The 17,419-nt window shown below is 37.9% G+C and overlaps 1 protein-coding gene across 1 annotated transcript in view; it reads right to left on the reverse strand.

The window, feature by feature from the left end:
* Nucleotides 1–3,563: 3,563 nt before the first annotated feature.
* The window catches only part of LOC106144521 (olfactory receptor 50-like), a 22,454-nt gene continuing 8,598 nt past the window's right edge, over nucleotides 3,564–17,419 (reverse strand). Inside the window, 1 exon segment of the mRNA XM_013355711.2 lies at nucleotides 3,564–4,511. Coding sequence (XP_013211165.2) covers nucleotides 3,564–4,511 — 948 coding nt within the window.

The raw sequence follows: 17,419 nt of genomic DNA on the forward strand, positions 1-17,419 counted from the left end.
TCCTCTTTAGGGCACCTAAACATACATATCCCCTTATTCTCAATATAATGCTAGTCACAACCCACTGAAAAATCAAATCTTGCTTTGGAGTTGGACTGTGGCTCTCTCCTTTTCTAAATACAATCATGTTGTTAAAAGAAAAACTCAGAGTTTCTATCTCACATCCTGAGATTTACCTGGTGTAGGACAAAAGGAAAATAAAAATATAGGGACTTAGGTTATCAAAACTCTGTTTTCAAAAATTCTACTTCTCTATGGCACCTTTCTTTGAATATATGTCTATCAAAATTAAAACTTTCCATTTAGATATGAATAATGTTTAAGGTTTTCACAGTGAACAATACATTTTCCTACAGTAATCTCTGAAGTCTCCAGGAAGAAGATGGAACCCCACAACAATGAATCCACCTGGTCCATCTTATGCCATTCATCTGATAGCACCAGTTAAAGATTAGTTTTCAGCTAAAAACTGCTGAGAATTATTCAAAGTGGCTATTTGAGATGATCCAGTCTAACAGATTACTCTAACAGGGACTTGAGACAAGCCAGGCACTTTCCCATTACAAATAGACTAGACAAAAAAGATATAGATACCTCTCCCAGTATTTCATAATTAACCCAAATTTTTATTTTCAGGATTATCTGAAGATACAATTGCCCCAGGCAGCAAGAAGTAAATTTAAGAATATGATGCCCATTTTCCCTGGAGGTAGGTGGGTAGTTTTTGATCATTCAGAGAATTATGAATATTTGTCATTGTTTAGGGGGGTTGGTTAGAAGTTATTATTGGTAATGGTCAGGAAAAAGCTAAACAAAGGAAATTAGATTCAAGGATTTAGTTTTGAAAAGAAAAAGGGGGGATATAGATATGATAGGATAAAATCTACTCTGAAAAAAGAAAAAGAGAATAAAGATCAAAAGGTTTATTATTGAATTTACTTTTAGACAGCAACTACTATTTTAAATGTTTTACATTAGATTGGACTTTTGTAAATTATATATAAATTTTGTATGTTGATTCAAATTTGAGATTAATTTTATTAAAACTTATGTATCATACATTTCTAATCTTATTCAAGATATTGTTCCTATACAGATCATTTAACAATATAATGCAAGTTTCTAGCCTTTGAAAGTTACTATTATTATTACTATTTAGGAGAATAAGGAAATTCATGTTAGTAATTAGTCACCAATTACAGTTGAACTTGTAGTCACATTAGGTATGTTTTCAAGGACAAACAAAAATATATTTTAGATTGACAAGTAATCTTCAAACACTTCAGAGATCTGTAGAATATGGCATTTAAGATGTTTCAATAGCATAGACTCTTTTTTATGACAATGAGAAATGTCTGCTCCTGGCAGCACCATTCTACTTCAGAGAAGATAATGGAAATACAAAAAAGGTTTACTTTCTTTGTGGCAAAAGTGAGCCACCTAGCAAGAAAATGACATTGCCTCAACTGCTGACAGTATGCTGTCCTAATGAGACAAGCAGGACAGAAAAGAAGGTGACTGCCGAACATTGTCAAGATAAGGAGGCACAGCTCTTCAGAATATCCTACATCACAGGAAGTCTGTCAGAAATGCTAGGCCTGTAGACCAAAGATAGATTCCCCAACATTGCAGAGGAACTTTGGGTGACTATCTAGGCATTCATCTGTTTCAGTCACTTCTCCCATTTTTTTTTTTCTGAAAGCTGCTTGCTTGTACTTCCTGTTTACTTAGTTAATATTATTTCCTTCTTTGGTCTCTAAGGGAGTTCAACCCTGAATAGTTATAGTTATAGTTTCCTTGTTTAACTGACACAGAAAGCAAGTTATTATAGAATTAAATTAGGTACAAGCCTTTGTACTTGTCAAGATAGGGCAGATATGGAGTATTTTCTCTGAATTTGTCAAATGCAAGTGGGTTAGACATTGCTGATGTATTTATTATCTGTATATATTTTACATAGTCATTGTGCTTATTGTATATATTTTTCTTATATTCATTATAACAGACACTGGTGACATACACCTTTAATCTAAGTAGTCACACGTGTTTGCCATAGAATCCAGGCAATAGTGGTACATGCCTTTAATCCCAGATCTAGGGAGGAATATAAAATGGGAAGATCCAGGTTTCAGACACAGTCTCATTCTGAGGATTCCTGGAGGCAAGAAAACCATTTTGGACTGAGATCGAGTCAAAACAGCCAGTGGCTGACTGTTTTGCTTTTCTCACCTTCAGCTTGAACCATAATATCTGTCTCTGGATTTTTATTAATCATGCAACACCCATACACAAGGAATAAAATAGATAGATAAATAAATAAATAAATGTTAAATGAGATTCCTAATTAGAGTTACTGACCAAAAGATTCATAGTTATCATGGAGGAAGTGGACAGGGGGGATAGAAAGGGAGTATAAAGAGGGGGAACATGAGGGGAAGGAGGGGGGACTATAACTGGTATGTAAAATAAAAAGATTATTTTTTAAAATTAAAAGCAAGCACGACCTGCTCTACCAGTTGACACTGGTTCAGGTCCCAGACCCCACACAGTGAATAAAAGTGTCTCTAACTTCAGTTCCAGGGCATTCAATGTCCTCCTCAGGCATCTGTATACACTGCATGTATGCGCTGCATTGACATGCTTGCAGGCAAAACATAGATACAGAAAACAGTGCTCGCTTCTGCAGCACATATACTAAAATAGATACAGAAAACATGACAATAAATTAATTAAAATATATAAAAATAAATACTATGTATTAGCACAAGGCTAGATTAGAGAACTTGGAATAATTTCATACTAACATGGTAAATAATTGAGTAAATTACTATACTTCCCTTAATTTGAATACTATACATTAATTACATGCAGGGAAACATCACATAAACCCCATAAATATCTGCCACATTTGAGTGTTAACTACAAAAACTAAAAACTAAATATAAGGGGCAGAACATATGGCTCAGTGATTAAGAGTACTGACTGTTCTTCCAGAGGACCCAGGTTTGTTTTCAATTACCCATGTGGTAGCTCACAACCTTCCATAAAGTCAGTCCCAGACAGTCTGACACCCTCTTCTGGCCTCAGACACTAGACACAAGCATGATGCACAGACATACATGCAGGCAAAACACCTATACACAATAATAAAAATAAATAAATGACCATTAAATGAGAGCTCTAATTAGAGTTACTGACCAAAACATCAGAGTATACTATAAAATAAAATATAAAAATACAATCATTAATTTAACAGAAGAAATATTTCTGTCATCTTCAGAAAGAAAAAGATCTTTGCAATGAAAGCTACAAACCTAGCTTTAAAAGACTTGGTAATGACTATATAAAAAAAAATAAAATGTTTGCAAAGCAAGGAAAAATGTAGGGAGATTTTTGAGACCTTCCCAAGATAATCAATGTCAGCAAGGTAATTAAATAGAGAGGAAACTGTGCAAGGAGAAATGAGTGAAGAAAAGGTGGTCACATGAAGTTTCACTAAGACAGAGAACAAAGGATGGATTAGAGAAGAGAAGGGAGTAGGGTTGTTACCAGAGAAGACCACATCACTGTGGACACACTCTACTGATAAGGATATTTCTCATGGCTCCTTTCATGTCACGATTCCTCAGACTGTAGATAAAGGGATTCAACATGGGTGTGACTACATTGTACATCACAGCCACAATGACATCCTTGTCATTAGTTTTATTAGATGAAGGGACCAGGTATAGCCCAATAATGGCTCCATAGTACAGACAAACCACAGAGAGGTGAGAACCACATGTGGACAAGGCTTTGCAGATTCCCTTGATGGAGGGACTTCTCAGGATGGTGGCTCCAATGCGGCCGTAAGAGACCAGGATGCATATGAATGGTAGAGTAATGGCCAGTGTACCTAAAAGAAGGATGACCAGCTCATTGACGGTGGTGTCTGAGCTGGACAGTTTAAGTAAGGCAGAGAGATCACAGAAGTAGTGGGGGATGATATTGTCTCTGAAATGAGATAAATGAGCCAAGAGGAGGGTGTGAACAAGGGAATTGGCAAAGGACAAAGCCCAGGACACAACTATTAGCAGGACACAGAGGCTCTGATTCATGATGGTGGTGTAGTGCAGAGGGTGACAGATGGCCACATACCTGTCATAGGCCATGGAGGTCAGAAGGAAGCTGTCAACATTTGCAAGGGATAGGAAAAAATACATCTGGGAAATGCACCCAGCATATGAGATGGACTGACTGTGTGTCAGCATATTCATGAGCATCTTTGGAGCTGTGACTGACGAGAAAGAGATGTCTGTGAAGGCCAAGTGGCTGAGGAAGAAGTACATGGGGGTGTGGAGGTGAGAGTCCAGCCTGATGAGCAGGATGATGAGCAGGTTCCCCAGCACTGTGGTCATGTAGATGACTAGGAACAGGGCAGAGTACATGTCTTGGTCCTCTGGCTGGATGGGGAGTCCCAGGAGGATGAACTCAGACACAGAGCTCTCATTATATCTCCTCATGATCTTCATCTTCTGATGTAAATGAAAGATGAAATAGGAAAGAATGATTTGACTTGTACACTATAAAAACATTATATTAATGACATTATCAGAAAAATAACATAGTTTGAGCCACTTAGTCTGCCTGTATTAACCTTAATACATAGATTTTTGTCATGTAATGATCTAGTTATGGTTTGGAAAGATATATTATTTCCCCAACTAGAAAACAACTGAATACCTTTTAGAGGGAACAGTGAAACATCAAAAAATTATCAAATCAGTTCCACATCCAGTTCAAGGTTACGGTTTTCATTAGGGCAATTTTAGATAAGGAATTAGTCACAGGGTAAATTGGTACCAGCAAATCAAAAAAACAACATGATTTCAATGAAAGAAATAATGTAAAAATTGGGACCAGCAAATAGAAAAATCAACATGATTTTGATGGCTTTTGATCTCTCTTAATTTTTTCAATGTCTCTTGAATGCACAAGCCTAATGTTTTATTTCCTTGAATTAAATCAGATAGAGGAACCCAGGGAGGTTTTTGGATCTGAAGATACCAGGATCTGGGGATTTTAGTGGAAGTGGCATATACGGAGGGTCAAAGCCTTGGGTGCATGAGTCTGTGCCAGTAGTATAAGCACCAAGAACAGCTCACAAGCAGCTATGCATTCTTCCTATAGCAGAGCTGTCTCTCCATCCACTTGCTCACTCTGCCTTCACTCTTCCTAGGCTGCAGAAAATGACCCTGACTCCATATTAACATCCTCAGCTCAAACCAAAGCATCTCAAGCAAGTCCACAGAACCCCTGGGAGCACCACTTCTCAGCTGAGCAAAGTAAATTCCTCCTGTTTTTCTAGCAAAAGAAATGTTGCCTGCTTTATTCTAAAGCTGGGTTTGAAGCCAAAGATGGTTACCTTTTATGCATTTCCTGTATGTTTTCTCCATTGCTAAGCTGGAATTTTTCTGCCCCCCCTTTATAGTCATTTTCTATCCATGGGAGCAATCACTAAACAATAGGAAAATGAAAACAATAGAATTAGAGTCAATCTCTTAGTGGCTGAGAGAGCTCTTGGTTGTATTCTAAGGGAAGACATGATTAATGACCAAGTTTTTCTCTGTGAGGGGTTGGGTTCTCACCATTTGCCTCTTCCCTCTTTCCAGGCTTTAAATACAGTCAATGTTTCAGTTCTCCCAACTTGTTCAAAACAGTCTTTGAAATGCCTCTATTATCCTTCTCACTCTGTTAAAATATGCAGTTGATGCATTATTGCCTTAAGTTGATTATAATTTATTTCTTACTCATTTCTGTGTTAGTAACAATTACATTATCATAACAAAAATGTTAGTTATCTATCTGTACCTGGGTAGATTGTTTCTAATTATTTGCTCTTTTGAGCAATATTGCAATAAGCGATAGTATTCTTATGCCATTTTATATACTATATATGTTGTATTATAAGTGGGTTTAGAGAAATGCATCCATGCTTTTGAGAATATGTCAAGTCACAGGAGGACAAGGTGATGAAGAAGTGATATACATTCTCTGAAGATCCTTTAATGGAAGAACCTGAATAAGAATACTATAAAAATGGGGCTCCAAGAAAATGTTCAGAAAAAACAATGCTAGGGACTTTGAGAAAAAAGGAAAACTCTAAGTAATGCCAATCACAGAAATATATTATTTAGAGGACATTTAAGGAGCAGGAAGATAGGATTCTAATTTTCTATGATAGAAAGTTTCCACCTGTCCAAGAACAGTAACATCTGAGAAAGTGACGGGGTAGAAAATCTGAAAAGGCTTGCCGCCTGCCAGGTAAAATGCAGATTGGAACAAACCAGGAATACTAGCTGGTGTGGGAACATCAACTATTGCAGCAAAATTGCAGAGATTTGGGGAGAAATCTGAAGAAAACACATTATAAACTGTGTGTTGAAGGTAAATGTGAGCAAATAAGATGTTTTTCTTGCTTTCTTTTCAGAAATCAAGATAAGATTAAGAAAAATATTCACTGTAGAGTTTTCTTTTGTTTTGTCCTTTTATCTCAATGTTTGGGTAGGTTCTCAGTACAGAGTAAATTACTCTCTAGGGTGGTGTTTGTGATTTGATGGTGTGATCAATGAGATTTGAAATGTATTAGTCAGAGAGACAGACACAGAGAGAAAGAGTGTGAGAGAGAACAAAATCTATGCAGTGAAGCAGATGAATGTACCGATCTGACAGGCCCACTTAGATGATGAACAGATACCTTTCGCTAAAAGTTTTGAGGAGGCTTTTCCATTTCTTCTAGAAAGCACACTATACAGGGAAAAAGTGGAATCATCTGAAGAATTCACTTATCCATTGCAACAAACAGAATGAGACATGATAGATATATAATTATATAAATTTTCCATATCTCCTGAGAAATCCATGTGAGCTCACATTTTAGAAAGCATGCAGGGGACATGGAATGCAATCTCTTTCCCCAGATCCCAATTAGAGGAACATAGAAGAAGATTGCTTCATTGTCATTGACTCCCTTAGGAAAAGAACTGTTTGAAACAGACATGAGAATCTCTTTACACCTGAGAAATAAAAACAGTAACCAAAGGAAGATTTCCCATCATTTTGTCCTGTTTAAAATATGACTCCTGTGTTTACTTCACATTTAATAACAAATACACACACATAGACAGAAACAGTAAAGGATAAAACAGAATCTAATATAATTTTAGGGATAATATTTCTAAATGGACATATTACCACATCCAAAGATGGACAACCTACATACCCACATGTAAGTGTGGTTACCACCCCCATCCCAAGAAGCTACTCGTTACAGCAAACAGAGACCATCACAAATATAAACACTAGAGGTATCACCAAAGGAGGGGCAACCATCCCACTGAATAGATCTATATGCAGCCCCTACATCTTTGACTCAGGGAACATCAGAGAAAAGGGATTGGAAAGAATGGAGGAGCCAAACACCAGGAAGTCTGCTGTAAAACAGTCTCTCCTAGAAATAGCTTCATAAACAAAACCAGAAAAATGGCAATACCAATAGACATATTACCAATAAAGGGAAAATATTTCACAGGATCCTATGTCTAAAAAAAGAACTACAGAAAACTAATGACTGTTGGCAAAAGGACAAATAGCATCTCCCAGGAACTAATCACTTATTGGCTTCCCAATGCAGTGTGGTCAGACTTAAAATGATAAACACTCTAATACCAAAATTAGGGTCAGCAAAAAATATGAATTTGTGTGTGTGTTAGAGAGAGAGAGAGAGAGAGAGAGAGAGACAGAGAGAGAGAGACAGAGAGAGACAGAGAGACAGAGACAGAGAGACAGAGACAGAGAGACAGAGAGAGCAATAATAAAATAAAAAGGAGACTCAACTTCAGAGCAGACAGGGATTGGAGGATTTTAAAGGAGGGCAGTTGGGAAGGAATCTATGTAGGAAAAGGAGAGAAAGAGATGTAATTCTATTTCAATTAAAATATAATAAAATTTCACAAACAAGAAAAAGAATAAAGAATCATTGCTGTAATGGGGATGTCCCAATATGAACTATACAAGTATAGATTTTCTGGTTCTATGATTGGAGTCATTTCATTCCATGGGTTTATATGTTTACGCTTACTCCCTAGTGTGGCAAGGATGAGAGATGGTGGTATTTTTTAAGAGATAGACTCACCTAGAAGGCCACCCTCTGATTGCAGGTGCTGACCTCAAAAGGGATTAAAGCTGATTTAGTGGATCCTTTCTCATGGATACTTGAACATAATTGACTGAGAACAAGGTTAGGCCTGTCTTCCTTGTCTGGCTCTTGTTTCACCCCATGCAGTCTCATCCATGTCCCGGACATGACACCATTTTATGTGATGCAATATAATCAAGGTGAAAATGATCAGAGACCAAATTGATAGATTACTTTTATCCTTCCAAACTTCAAAGTGGTGAACAACAGAAAATAATCCAGCACATGTAGTTATCATAGCACACTGGGGTTTGGGGATGCAGTAATATTTCTATTGCACAAGTATGAGCAGTCATAAAATTTCTGTTCTTTCCTAAAAATAATTTTCAACCTAAAATTATATCTCGATAAAAGCAGATGAGGGCTAGGCACATGCCATTTATCAGTTATGCCATGAGCCTCAGAACTGTGACATCACAGTGGTCAGTCACCTTGACTACTGCAGACTCTTCAGACTTCAGTAGTTGGTCTGCCAACTGCTGTAGCTATCTGTGGTGTTTAGTGCCAAGGAGAAAGAAAAGGAGAATTTCAAGTCCATCAAAAGGCTCTCCCTTCCAGACTCTGCTGAAAAGGTATGCTAATACCCACTTTGATCCTTACGATGGACTGGTGTTCTCAGGAGATGTCCTATCTTCTTCCTCTAGATTATGTGATCTAATCCTTACACTTTGGCTCCAGCTTTATGGAAGTCTTCTTAGAATAATAATGTTAAGAGCTGTCACCTAAAGAAAGGATATATTACATCTCAGGGGATGAATTCTCTGAACTACATGGGAAGGAAATGTCTCCAAGTCTCTTAAAGTGGCTGTTGGAGTTGTGGGGAGGTTTCATGTTCTGATCAGTCCAGTTGTTTTAACTATTTTGACCACAGAGCATTGCAGAATATTGGGCATATTTTATCTAAAGTTCTACAAAATCTCTGGGTTTTAGGAATCTTTTGATGTTCCCAAAATTACTTGCTGTTCTTCAGAACCTGTTTTCCAAACCATGAGCAATTTTTATGACAGGAATGATATTACAAGAAATCTAATTCACTCAAATTTTTATGTCACTAAATTGGAACTACTTCTTTTCACACTATCTCAAATTTTTCAATTTGAGGGAAAATTATTGTCTTTTTCACCCCTACTTTTCTCTTTTGCTTCAGTCCTTGCTCAGTAAATGTATTATATTTATGTGAGTGTTTCTTGAAGAATGGAGCGTAGGAAATTAGTTAAATATGTATGCATATCCTCCATATATATATATATATATGCTGGTGTGTATACAAACACAAACACACTGTATAGGTGATAGATATGGGTCTATTTTCATTCTTCTACATGTTGATAGTGAGGCAAATCTTAGACTGTCATGTCAGTTGTTGTGTAGCTATCACCATGAACAAAACTCAAGTCCAAATGGATCTAAGACCTCAACATAAAACTAAACACACCGAATCTCATAGAAGAGAAAGAGGGACGTACATTTGAACACACTGGCACAGGATACCACTTCCTAAATATAATCCCAGCAGCACAGACACTGAAAGAAACAATAAATGGGACCTCCTTAAACTAAGGAGTTTCTGTAAAGCAAAGGTCAGCTAGACAAAATGACAGCCTACAGAATGGAAAAAGATCTTCACCAATACCACAACAAACAGTGGGCTGGTCTCCAAAATATACAAATAACTTTAAAAAAGTGGTCATCAAAAGAACAAACAATCCTATAAAAAAATTGCTATAGACCTAAACAGCAGAGAAAAAAATGGCATCTTGAAATTTGCAGGCTAATCGGTGGATCTAGAAAACATCATATTGAATGGGGTAACCCAGACCTAGAAACACAAATATCATATATACTCACTCAAGTGGCTTTAGACCTAAAACAAAGAAAACCAGCCTACAAATTACAATCCAAGAGAACCTAGACAACAATGAGGACCCTAAGAGAGACATACATGGACCTAATCTACATGGAAAGTAGAAAAAGACAGTATCTCCTGAGAAAATTGAGAGCATGGGGACCATGGAAGAGGGTATAAGGGGAGGGCAAATGAAGGGAGGGGAGCATAGGAAAATGTATAGCTCAATAAAATCAATAAAAAATAAAAAAAATCATGACTCCTATGATTATTTGATATTTAATTTTTAAAAATACACTCACATACACAGACACAAAAAAAGATGAAAACAAACTCCAACATAATTTTAGGGATAATAGTTCTAAATGGGCATATTACTATTTACAATGACAGCCAACTGTCATAATAATAGGGAAAGATATTTGGAAATATTTGTGGAGTTCTTCCATTGAACATCAAGAAATTGGAAATTTAATCTTTTTGATGTTATAACATATTTGATTTTACTTTTTTTATTTTACATTTCAACAACCATTCTCCCTCCCACTCCTCCTCCCTACCCTGCTTCCTTCCAGCCCACACCCGTCCACTCCTCCTAACAGGTAAGGACTCCCATAGGGAGTAAACAAATCCTGGTATATTAACTTGGAGCTGGACCAAATCCCTTGTGTTAAGGTACATTTTTTTTTATCCATTAATGGAATCAAATTGAGGTATAAAATGTTTTAAAGAATCTCTTTGTTTCGCTGATTTTATTTATTTTTTATTGAAAAAAATTTCCGCCTCCTCCCAGCCTCCCATTTCTCTCCCCCTGCTCCCACTCCTTTCCCCCTCCCCCCACTCCTCTCCCCCTCCCTCTCCAGTCCGAAGAACAGTCAGGGTTCCCTGTCCTGTGGAAAGTCAAAGGTCCTCCCCCCTCCAACCAGGTCTAGGAAAATGAGCATCCAAACTGGCTAGGCTCCCACAAAGCCAGAACATGAAGTAGGATCAAAACCCAGGCCATTGTCCTTGGCTTCTCATCAGCCCTCATTGTTCGCCATGTTCAGAGAGTCCGGTTTTATCCCATGCTTTTTCAGTCATAGTCCAGCTGGCCTTGGTGAGCTCCCAATAGATCAGCCCCACTGTCTCAGTGGGTGGGTGCACCCCTCGTGGTCCTGACTTCCTTGCTCATGTTCTCCCTCCTTCTGTTCCTCATTGGGACCTTGGGAGCTCATTCTGGTGCTCCAATGTGGGTCTCTGTCTCTATCTCCATCCATCGCCAGAAGAAGGTTCTATGGTGATATGCAAGATATTCATCAGTATGGCTATAGGATAGGGTCATTTCAGGTTCCTTCTCCTCAGCTGCCCCAGGAACTAAATGGGGACATCGCCCTGGGCACCTGGGAACCCCCTTAGGTTCAAGTCTCTTGCCAACACTAACATGGCTCTCTTAATTAAGATATATGCTTCCCTGCTCCCATATCCACCCTTCCTTTATCCCAACCATCCCATTTCCCCAAGTTCACCCCATCCTCCCCTTCTCACTTTTCTCTCCGTATCTCCCCTTACCCCCATCCCACCCCACCCCCAAGATCCCAAGTTTTTGCCCAGCAATCTTGTCTACTACCCATATCCAGGAGGATAACTATATGTTTTTCTTTGGGTTCCCATTCTTATTTAGCTTCTTTAGGATCACAAATTATAGACTCAAGGTCCTTTATTTATGGTTAGAAACCAATTATGAGTGAGTACATCCCATGTTCATCTTTTTGAGTCTGGGTCATCTCACTCAGGATAGTGTTTTCTATTTCCATCCATTTGCATGCAAAATTCATGATGTCATTGTTTTTTAACGCTGAGTAGTACTCTAATGTGTATATATTCTACACTTTCTTCATCCATTCTTCCATTGAAGGACATCTAGGTTGTTTACAGGTTCTGGCTATTACAAATAATGCTGCTATGAACACAGTTGAACAAATGCTTTTGTAATATGATAGGGCATCTTTTGGGTATATTCCCCAGAGTGGTATTGCTGGGTCCAGGAGTAGGTTGATTCCGAATTTCCTGAGAAACCACCACACTGCTTTCCAAAGTGGTTGCACAAGTTTGCATTCCCACCAGCAATGGATGAGTATACCCCTTCCTCCACAACCTCTCCAGCAAAGGCTATTATTGGTGTTTTTGGTTTTAGCCATTCTGATAGGTGTAAGATGATATCTCAAAGTTGTTTTGATTTGTATATCCCTGATCCCTAAGGAGGTTGAGCATGGCCTTAAGTGTCTTTTAGCCCTTTGAACTTCTTCTGTTGAAAATTCTCTGTTCAGCTCAGTGCCCCATTTTTTAATTGGGTTAATTAGCATTTTAAAGTCTAGTTTCTTGAATTCTCTATGTATTTTGGAGATCAGACCTTTGTCTGTTGCGGGGTTGGTGAAGATCTTCTCCCAGTCAGTAGGTTGCCTTTTTGTTTTAGTGACAGTGTCCTTTGCTTTACAGAAGCTTCTCAGTTTTAGTAGGTCCCATTTATTCAATGTTGCCCTTAATGTCTGTGCTGCTGGGGTTATACATAGGAAATGATCTCCTGTGCCCATATGTTATAGGATACTTCCCACTTTCTCTTCTATCAGGTTCAGTGTGTTCAGATTGATATTGAGGTCTTTGATCCATTTGGACTTGAGTTTTGTGCATGGTGATAGATATGGGTCTATTTTCATTCTTCTACTGGTTGACATCCAGCTGTGCAAGCACCATTTGTTGAAGATGCTTTCTTTCTTCTATTGTATACTTTTAGCTCCTTTATTGAAAATGAGGTATTCACAGGTTTGAGGGTTAAAATCCAGGTCTTCTATATGATTCCATTAGTCGACATCTCTCTTTTTATGTTAATACCATGCTGTTTTCATTACTGTAGCTCTGTAATAGAGTTTGAAGTCAGGGATGGTAATGCCTCCAGAAGTTCCTTTATTGTATAAGATTGTTTTGGCTATCAAAAAAGGTTTTAAAGAATCTCTTTGTTTCTTTGATTTTTTGTATTGTTTTCTTTGTTTTTATTTTATTGATTTTATACTTCAATTTGATTCTTTCCTGTTGTCTGCTCCTCCTGGGTGAGTCTGCTCTTTTGTTCTAGAGCTTTCAGGTGTGCTTTTAAGTCACTGATGTAAGCTTTCTCCACTTTCTTTATGTGGGCACTTAGTTTCTATAAACTTTCCTTTTAGCACTGCTTTCATAGTGTCCCATAAGTTTGAGTATGTTGTTTCTTTATTTTCATTGAATTCCAGAAAGTCTTTAATTTCTGTCTTCATTTCTTCTTTAACCCAGGAGTGGTTCAATAGAACACTGTTCAATTTCCATGAGTTTGTAGGCTTTCTGCAATTAGTGTTGTTGCTAAATTCTAACTTTAGACCATGGTGATCCAATAAGATACAGGGGCTTACTCCTTTTTTTTTGTATCTGTTAAGGTTTCCTTTGTTACCCAGTATATGGTCAATTTTGTAAAAGGTTCCATGAGGTGCTGAAAAGAAGACATATTCTTTTATATTTGAGCAGATGTTCTGTAGGTGTCTGTTAAGTCCATTTGAGTCATGACATCTGTTAGTTCTCCTATGATTCTGTTAGGTTTCTGTCTGCTTGACTTGTCCAATGGGGAGAGTGGTGTGTTGAAGTCTCCTACTTGTGTGTGGGGTTTTATGTGTGATTTAAGCTTAGTAATGTTTCTTTAACATATGTGGGTGCTCATGTATATGGGCCACAGATGTTCAGGATTGAGACTTCATCTTGATAAATTATTCCTGTTATGAGTATATAGTTTCCTTCTTCATCTGAAATTCCAAATAAACCAATTAAAAATGGGATACTGAACTAAACAGAGAATTCTCAACAGAAGAATCTCACATGGCCAAAAAACACTTAAGGATATATTCAACATCCTTAGTCATCAGGAAAATGCAAATCAAAACAACTCTGAAATACCATCTTATACTAGTCAGAAATGGCTAAGATCAAAAATATCTATCAATGACAGCTTATGCTGGAGAGGATGTGGAATAAGGGGAACACTCCTCTATTGGTGGTAAGACTGCCAACTTGTACAAGCATTCTGGAAATTAGTATGGTGGTTTCTCAGAAAATTGGGAATCAACCTACCTCAAGATCCAGCTATACCATTCCTGGGCATATACCCAAAGTATGTTTTATCATAACACAAGGACTCTTCCTCAACTATGTTCACAGCAGCTTTATTCATAATAGCCAGAAACTGGAAACAACCTAGATTACTATCAACCAAAGAACGAATAAGGAAAATGTGGTATATTTACACAGTTGAGTATTATTTATCTGTTAAAAACAATGAAATCATGAAATTTGCTGGCAGGAACTAAAAGAGGAGGGTGGGGAAACTGCTGTTGGGATTGGGGAAATTAATTCATCCATTTTTCATTAATAAAAGTGACTTCTTCAGGAAGTACCCAATTGATGTTGAATGCCACTTAATTTGGCCTATAATAATAATAATTCCAGCATTCACATGCTACACAGCATATCATGGGTGCTTGTTACCTCATTCAGATTTATATTTTGGGGAATTTTTGCTTGTTTTGAAACAAATTTATTCATGGTTTATTTTTTAAATGTTTGTTGACAAATATTCATTTTAGCAGTGATGGATTTCATAACGATATTTTCATTTAAATATGTCATAAGTCATGTTCACCTTCATATTCCCTCACACCCACCTAATAGTCACTCTAACACACTTCTGAACTTCAGCTATAATTTTGATTTCTAAAGTAATAGAAGGAAAACTTCACCTAAAGAAGTTAACCACAACCATAAATACACAGGAAATAAATAATCTCAGACAAGAAAGCTCAAAAGAAGGAAAACAATACATGCACATACATCAACAACAATAACAACTGAAACTGAAAACAACCTAGATGTCCCTCAATGGAAGAACAGATAAAGAAAATGTGGTTCATTTGCATCTGTTAAAAATGGCATCATAAATTTTTTTGTTTATTATTATTATTACAAATTTTCACCTCTTCCCCTCCTCCCATTTCCCTCCCCCTCCCCTCTCCCCTTCCCCCTTCTTCTCCAGTCCAAAGAGCAGTCAGGGTTTCCTGCCCTGTGAGAAATCCAGTGTCCTCCCCCCTCCATCCAGGTCTAGGAAGGTGAGGATCCCAACAGAATAGGTTCCTACAAAGCCAGTACATGGAGTAGAATGAAAACCTAGTGCCATTGTCCTTGGCTTCTCAATCAGCCCTCCATGTCAGCCACATTCAGAGAGTCCAGTTTGATCACATGCTCCATCAGTCCCAGTCCAGCTGGCCTTGGTGAGTTCCCATTAGATCGGCCCCACCGTCACAGTGGATGGGCTCACCCCTCACAGCCCTGACTTCCTTGCTCATGTTCTCTCTCTTTCTGCTCTTCATTTGGACCTTGGGAGCTCAGTCCAGTGCTCCAATGTGGGTCTCTGTCTCTATTTCCATCCATTGCCAGATGAAGGTTTTATGGTGATATGCAAGATATTCATCAGAGTAATGGTGCTGGCAGAACTGGTTGTCAACCTGTAGAAGAATGAAAATAGATCCTTATCTATCACCATGCACAAAACTCAAGTCCAAATGGATTAAAGATCTCAATATCAATCTGAACACACTGAACTTGATAGAAGAGAAAGTGGGAAATAGTCTGCAACATATGGGCACAGGAGACCACTTCCTACATATAACCCCTGTAGCACAGACAATAAGGGCAACATTGAATAAATGGGACCTCCTAAAACAGAAGTTTCTGTAAATCAATGGACACTGTCATTAAGACAAAAAGACTTCATAAAATTTACAGATAAATTGATAGAATGAGAAAAGTCATGCTGTTGTCCCAGACCCAAAAATATAAATATGATATGTATTTGCTTGCATGTGGATAATAGCAATTAAGTAAATGATAATCAACCTATAATCCATAGACCTAAACAGGTTAGGTAGAGAGGAAGGAACTATGGAGGATACATGGAGGAGACTATTTTCCCTGGAAGGGGAAAAGAGAATATATTATAAGGATAAACTGGGGATATGAGGGACTGGAACATGAGGATCAATGGGGATATGGAAGGGAGATTGGCTAGAGAGAGGATATCTGAGGGGTGGTATGGAAACCTAGTGTGGTAGAAACTTACTAAAATATATAAAGGTGGCATCCTAATGAAGTCTCCAAATAACCCACACAACTAAGTGAACATAGAGAGGTTGAACTGATGCCTACATAGAATTCACACCCCTACATTCTAATGTGTTTGATGCAAGAAAGCACTTTGCATGCTACCAAAAGAAAAACATAAACACCAACTCAGCCAAAACCCTTCCATCTACAGTAGTGTGCTGCCTGCAAGACATGCTACCACAGTGGAGGCACAAACCCTGTGGAGAAAACAATGAATAACTAATTTGACTTGATGACTATTCTGTGAAATTGAGCTGTAGTCAACCCTGTTTGGGTGACCAAGAACTAAAGAATAGATAGCCAAGGGACTTAGTATAAAACCAAATACCACTGTTCTAAGAAAAATAAGTAGTGATAAAATGACTCCTAAGGATATTATACCATACTCAGATAAGTTTCTTATTCAGTCATCATCAGAGAATCTTCCTCCCTTAGAAGATGAGAATAAATACAGAGGCCTACAGCCAGACATCATACTGACAGAGAAAGTATGTGACACATAACTATAAATGAAATATTGACATCAAATTCCTCCCCTCAGAGAAATGTCTGCAGAAAAGGAATAGGAAACAATAAAAGAGCCAGACAGACAAAGAAAACATGGCCCTCTAAATCAACATGAACAAAGATCATATGAACTTACAGAGACTAAAACTGCATGCCCAGGGCTCCACGGGTCATCACCAGTTCCTGTGGATATAAAGTACAGCTTCCAATTTAGTGTTTTTATGGAACTTCTGAGTATGAGAATGAGTGGGTCTCTGATTCTTGTGCCTTCTCTTAGGCTCTTTTTCTTTCTGTTGATTTTCCTTGTACAACTTTAATTTGATGGCTTTCATTTTCTTAATATATTTTACTTTGTTATATTTTGTTGTCATCTCTTAGAAGTCTGTTATTTTCCAATGAGAGACAGAAAGGAAGTGGATCCTGAATGGAGGGTAGATGGGGGGGGATCTGGGAGGAGTAGAGAGAGAAGAAATAGTAAACAGATTATATTGTGTGTGAAAAGAATATATTTTCTTTTTTTTATTGAGAAAAAAATTTCTGCCTCCTCCCAGCCTCCCACTCCTCCCGCCCTCCCCCCACTCCTCTCCCCCTCCCTCTCAAGTCTGAAGAGCAGTCAGGGTTCC

Source organism: Microtus ochrogaster, chromosome 4, assembly GCF_000317375.1.
Source record: "Microtus ochrogaster isolate Prairie Vole_2 chromosome 4, MicOch1.0, whole genome shotgun sequence".
Classification (NCBI taxonomy): domain Eukaryota; kingdom Metazoa; phylum Chordata; class Mammalia; order Rodentia; family Cricetidae; genus Microtus; species Microtus ochrogaster.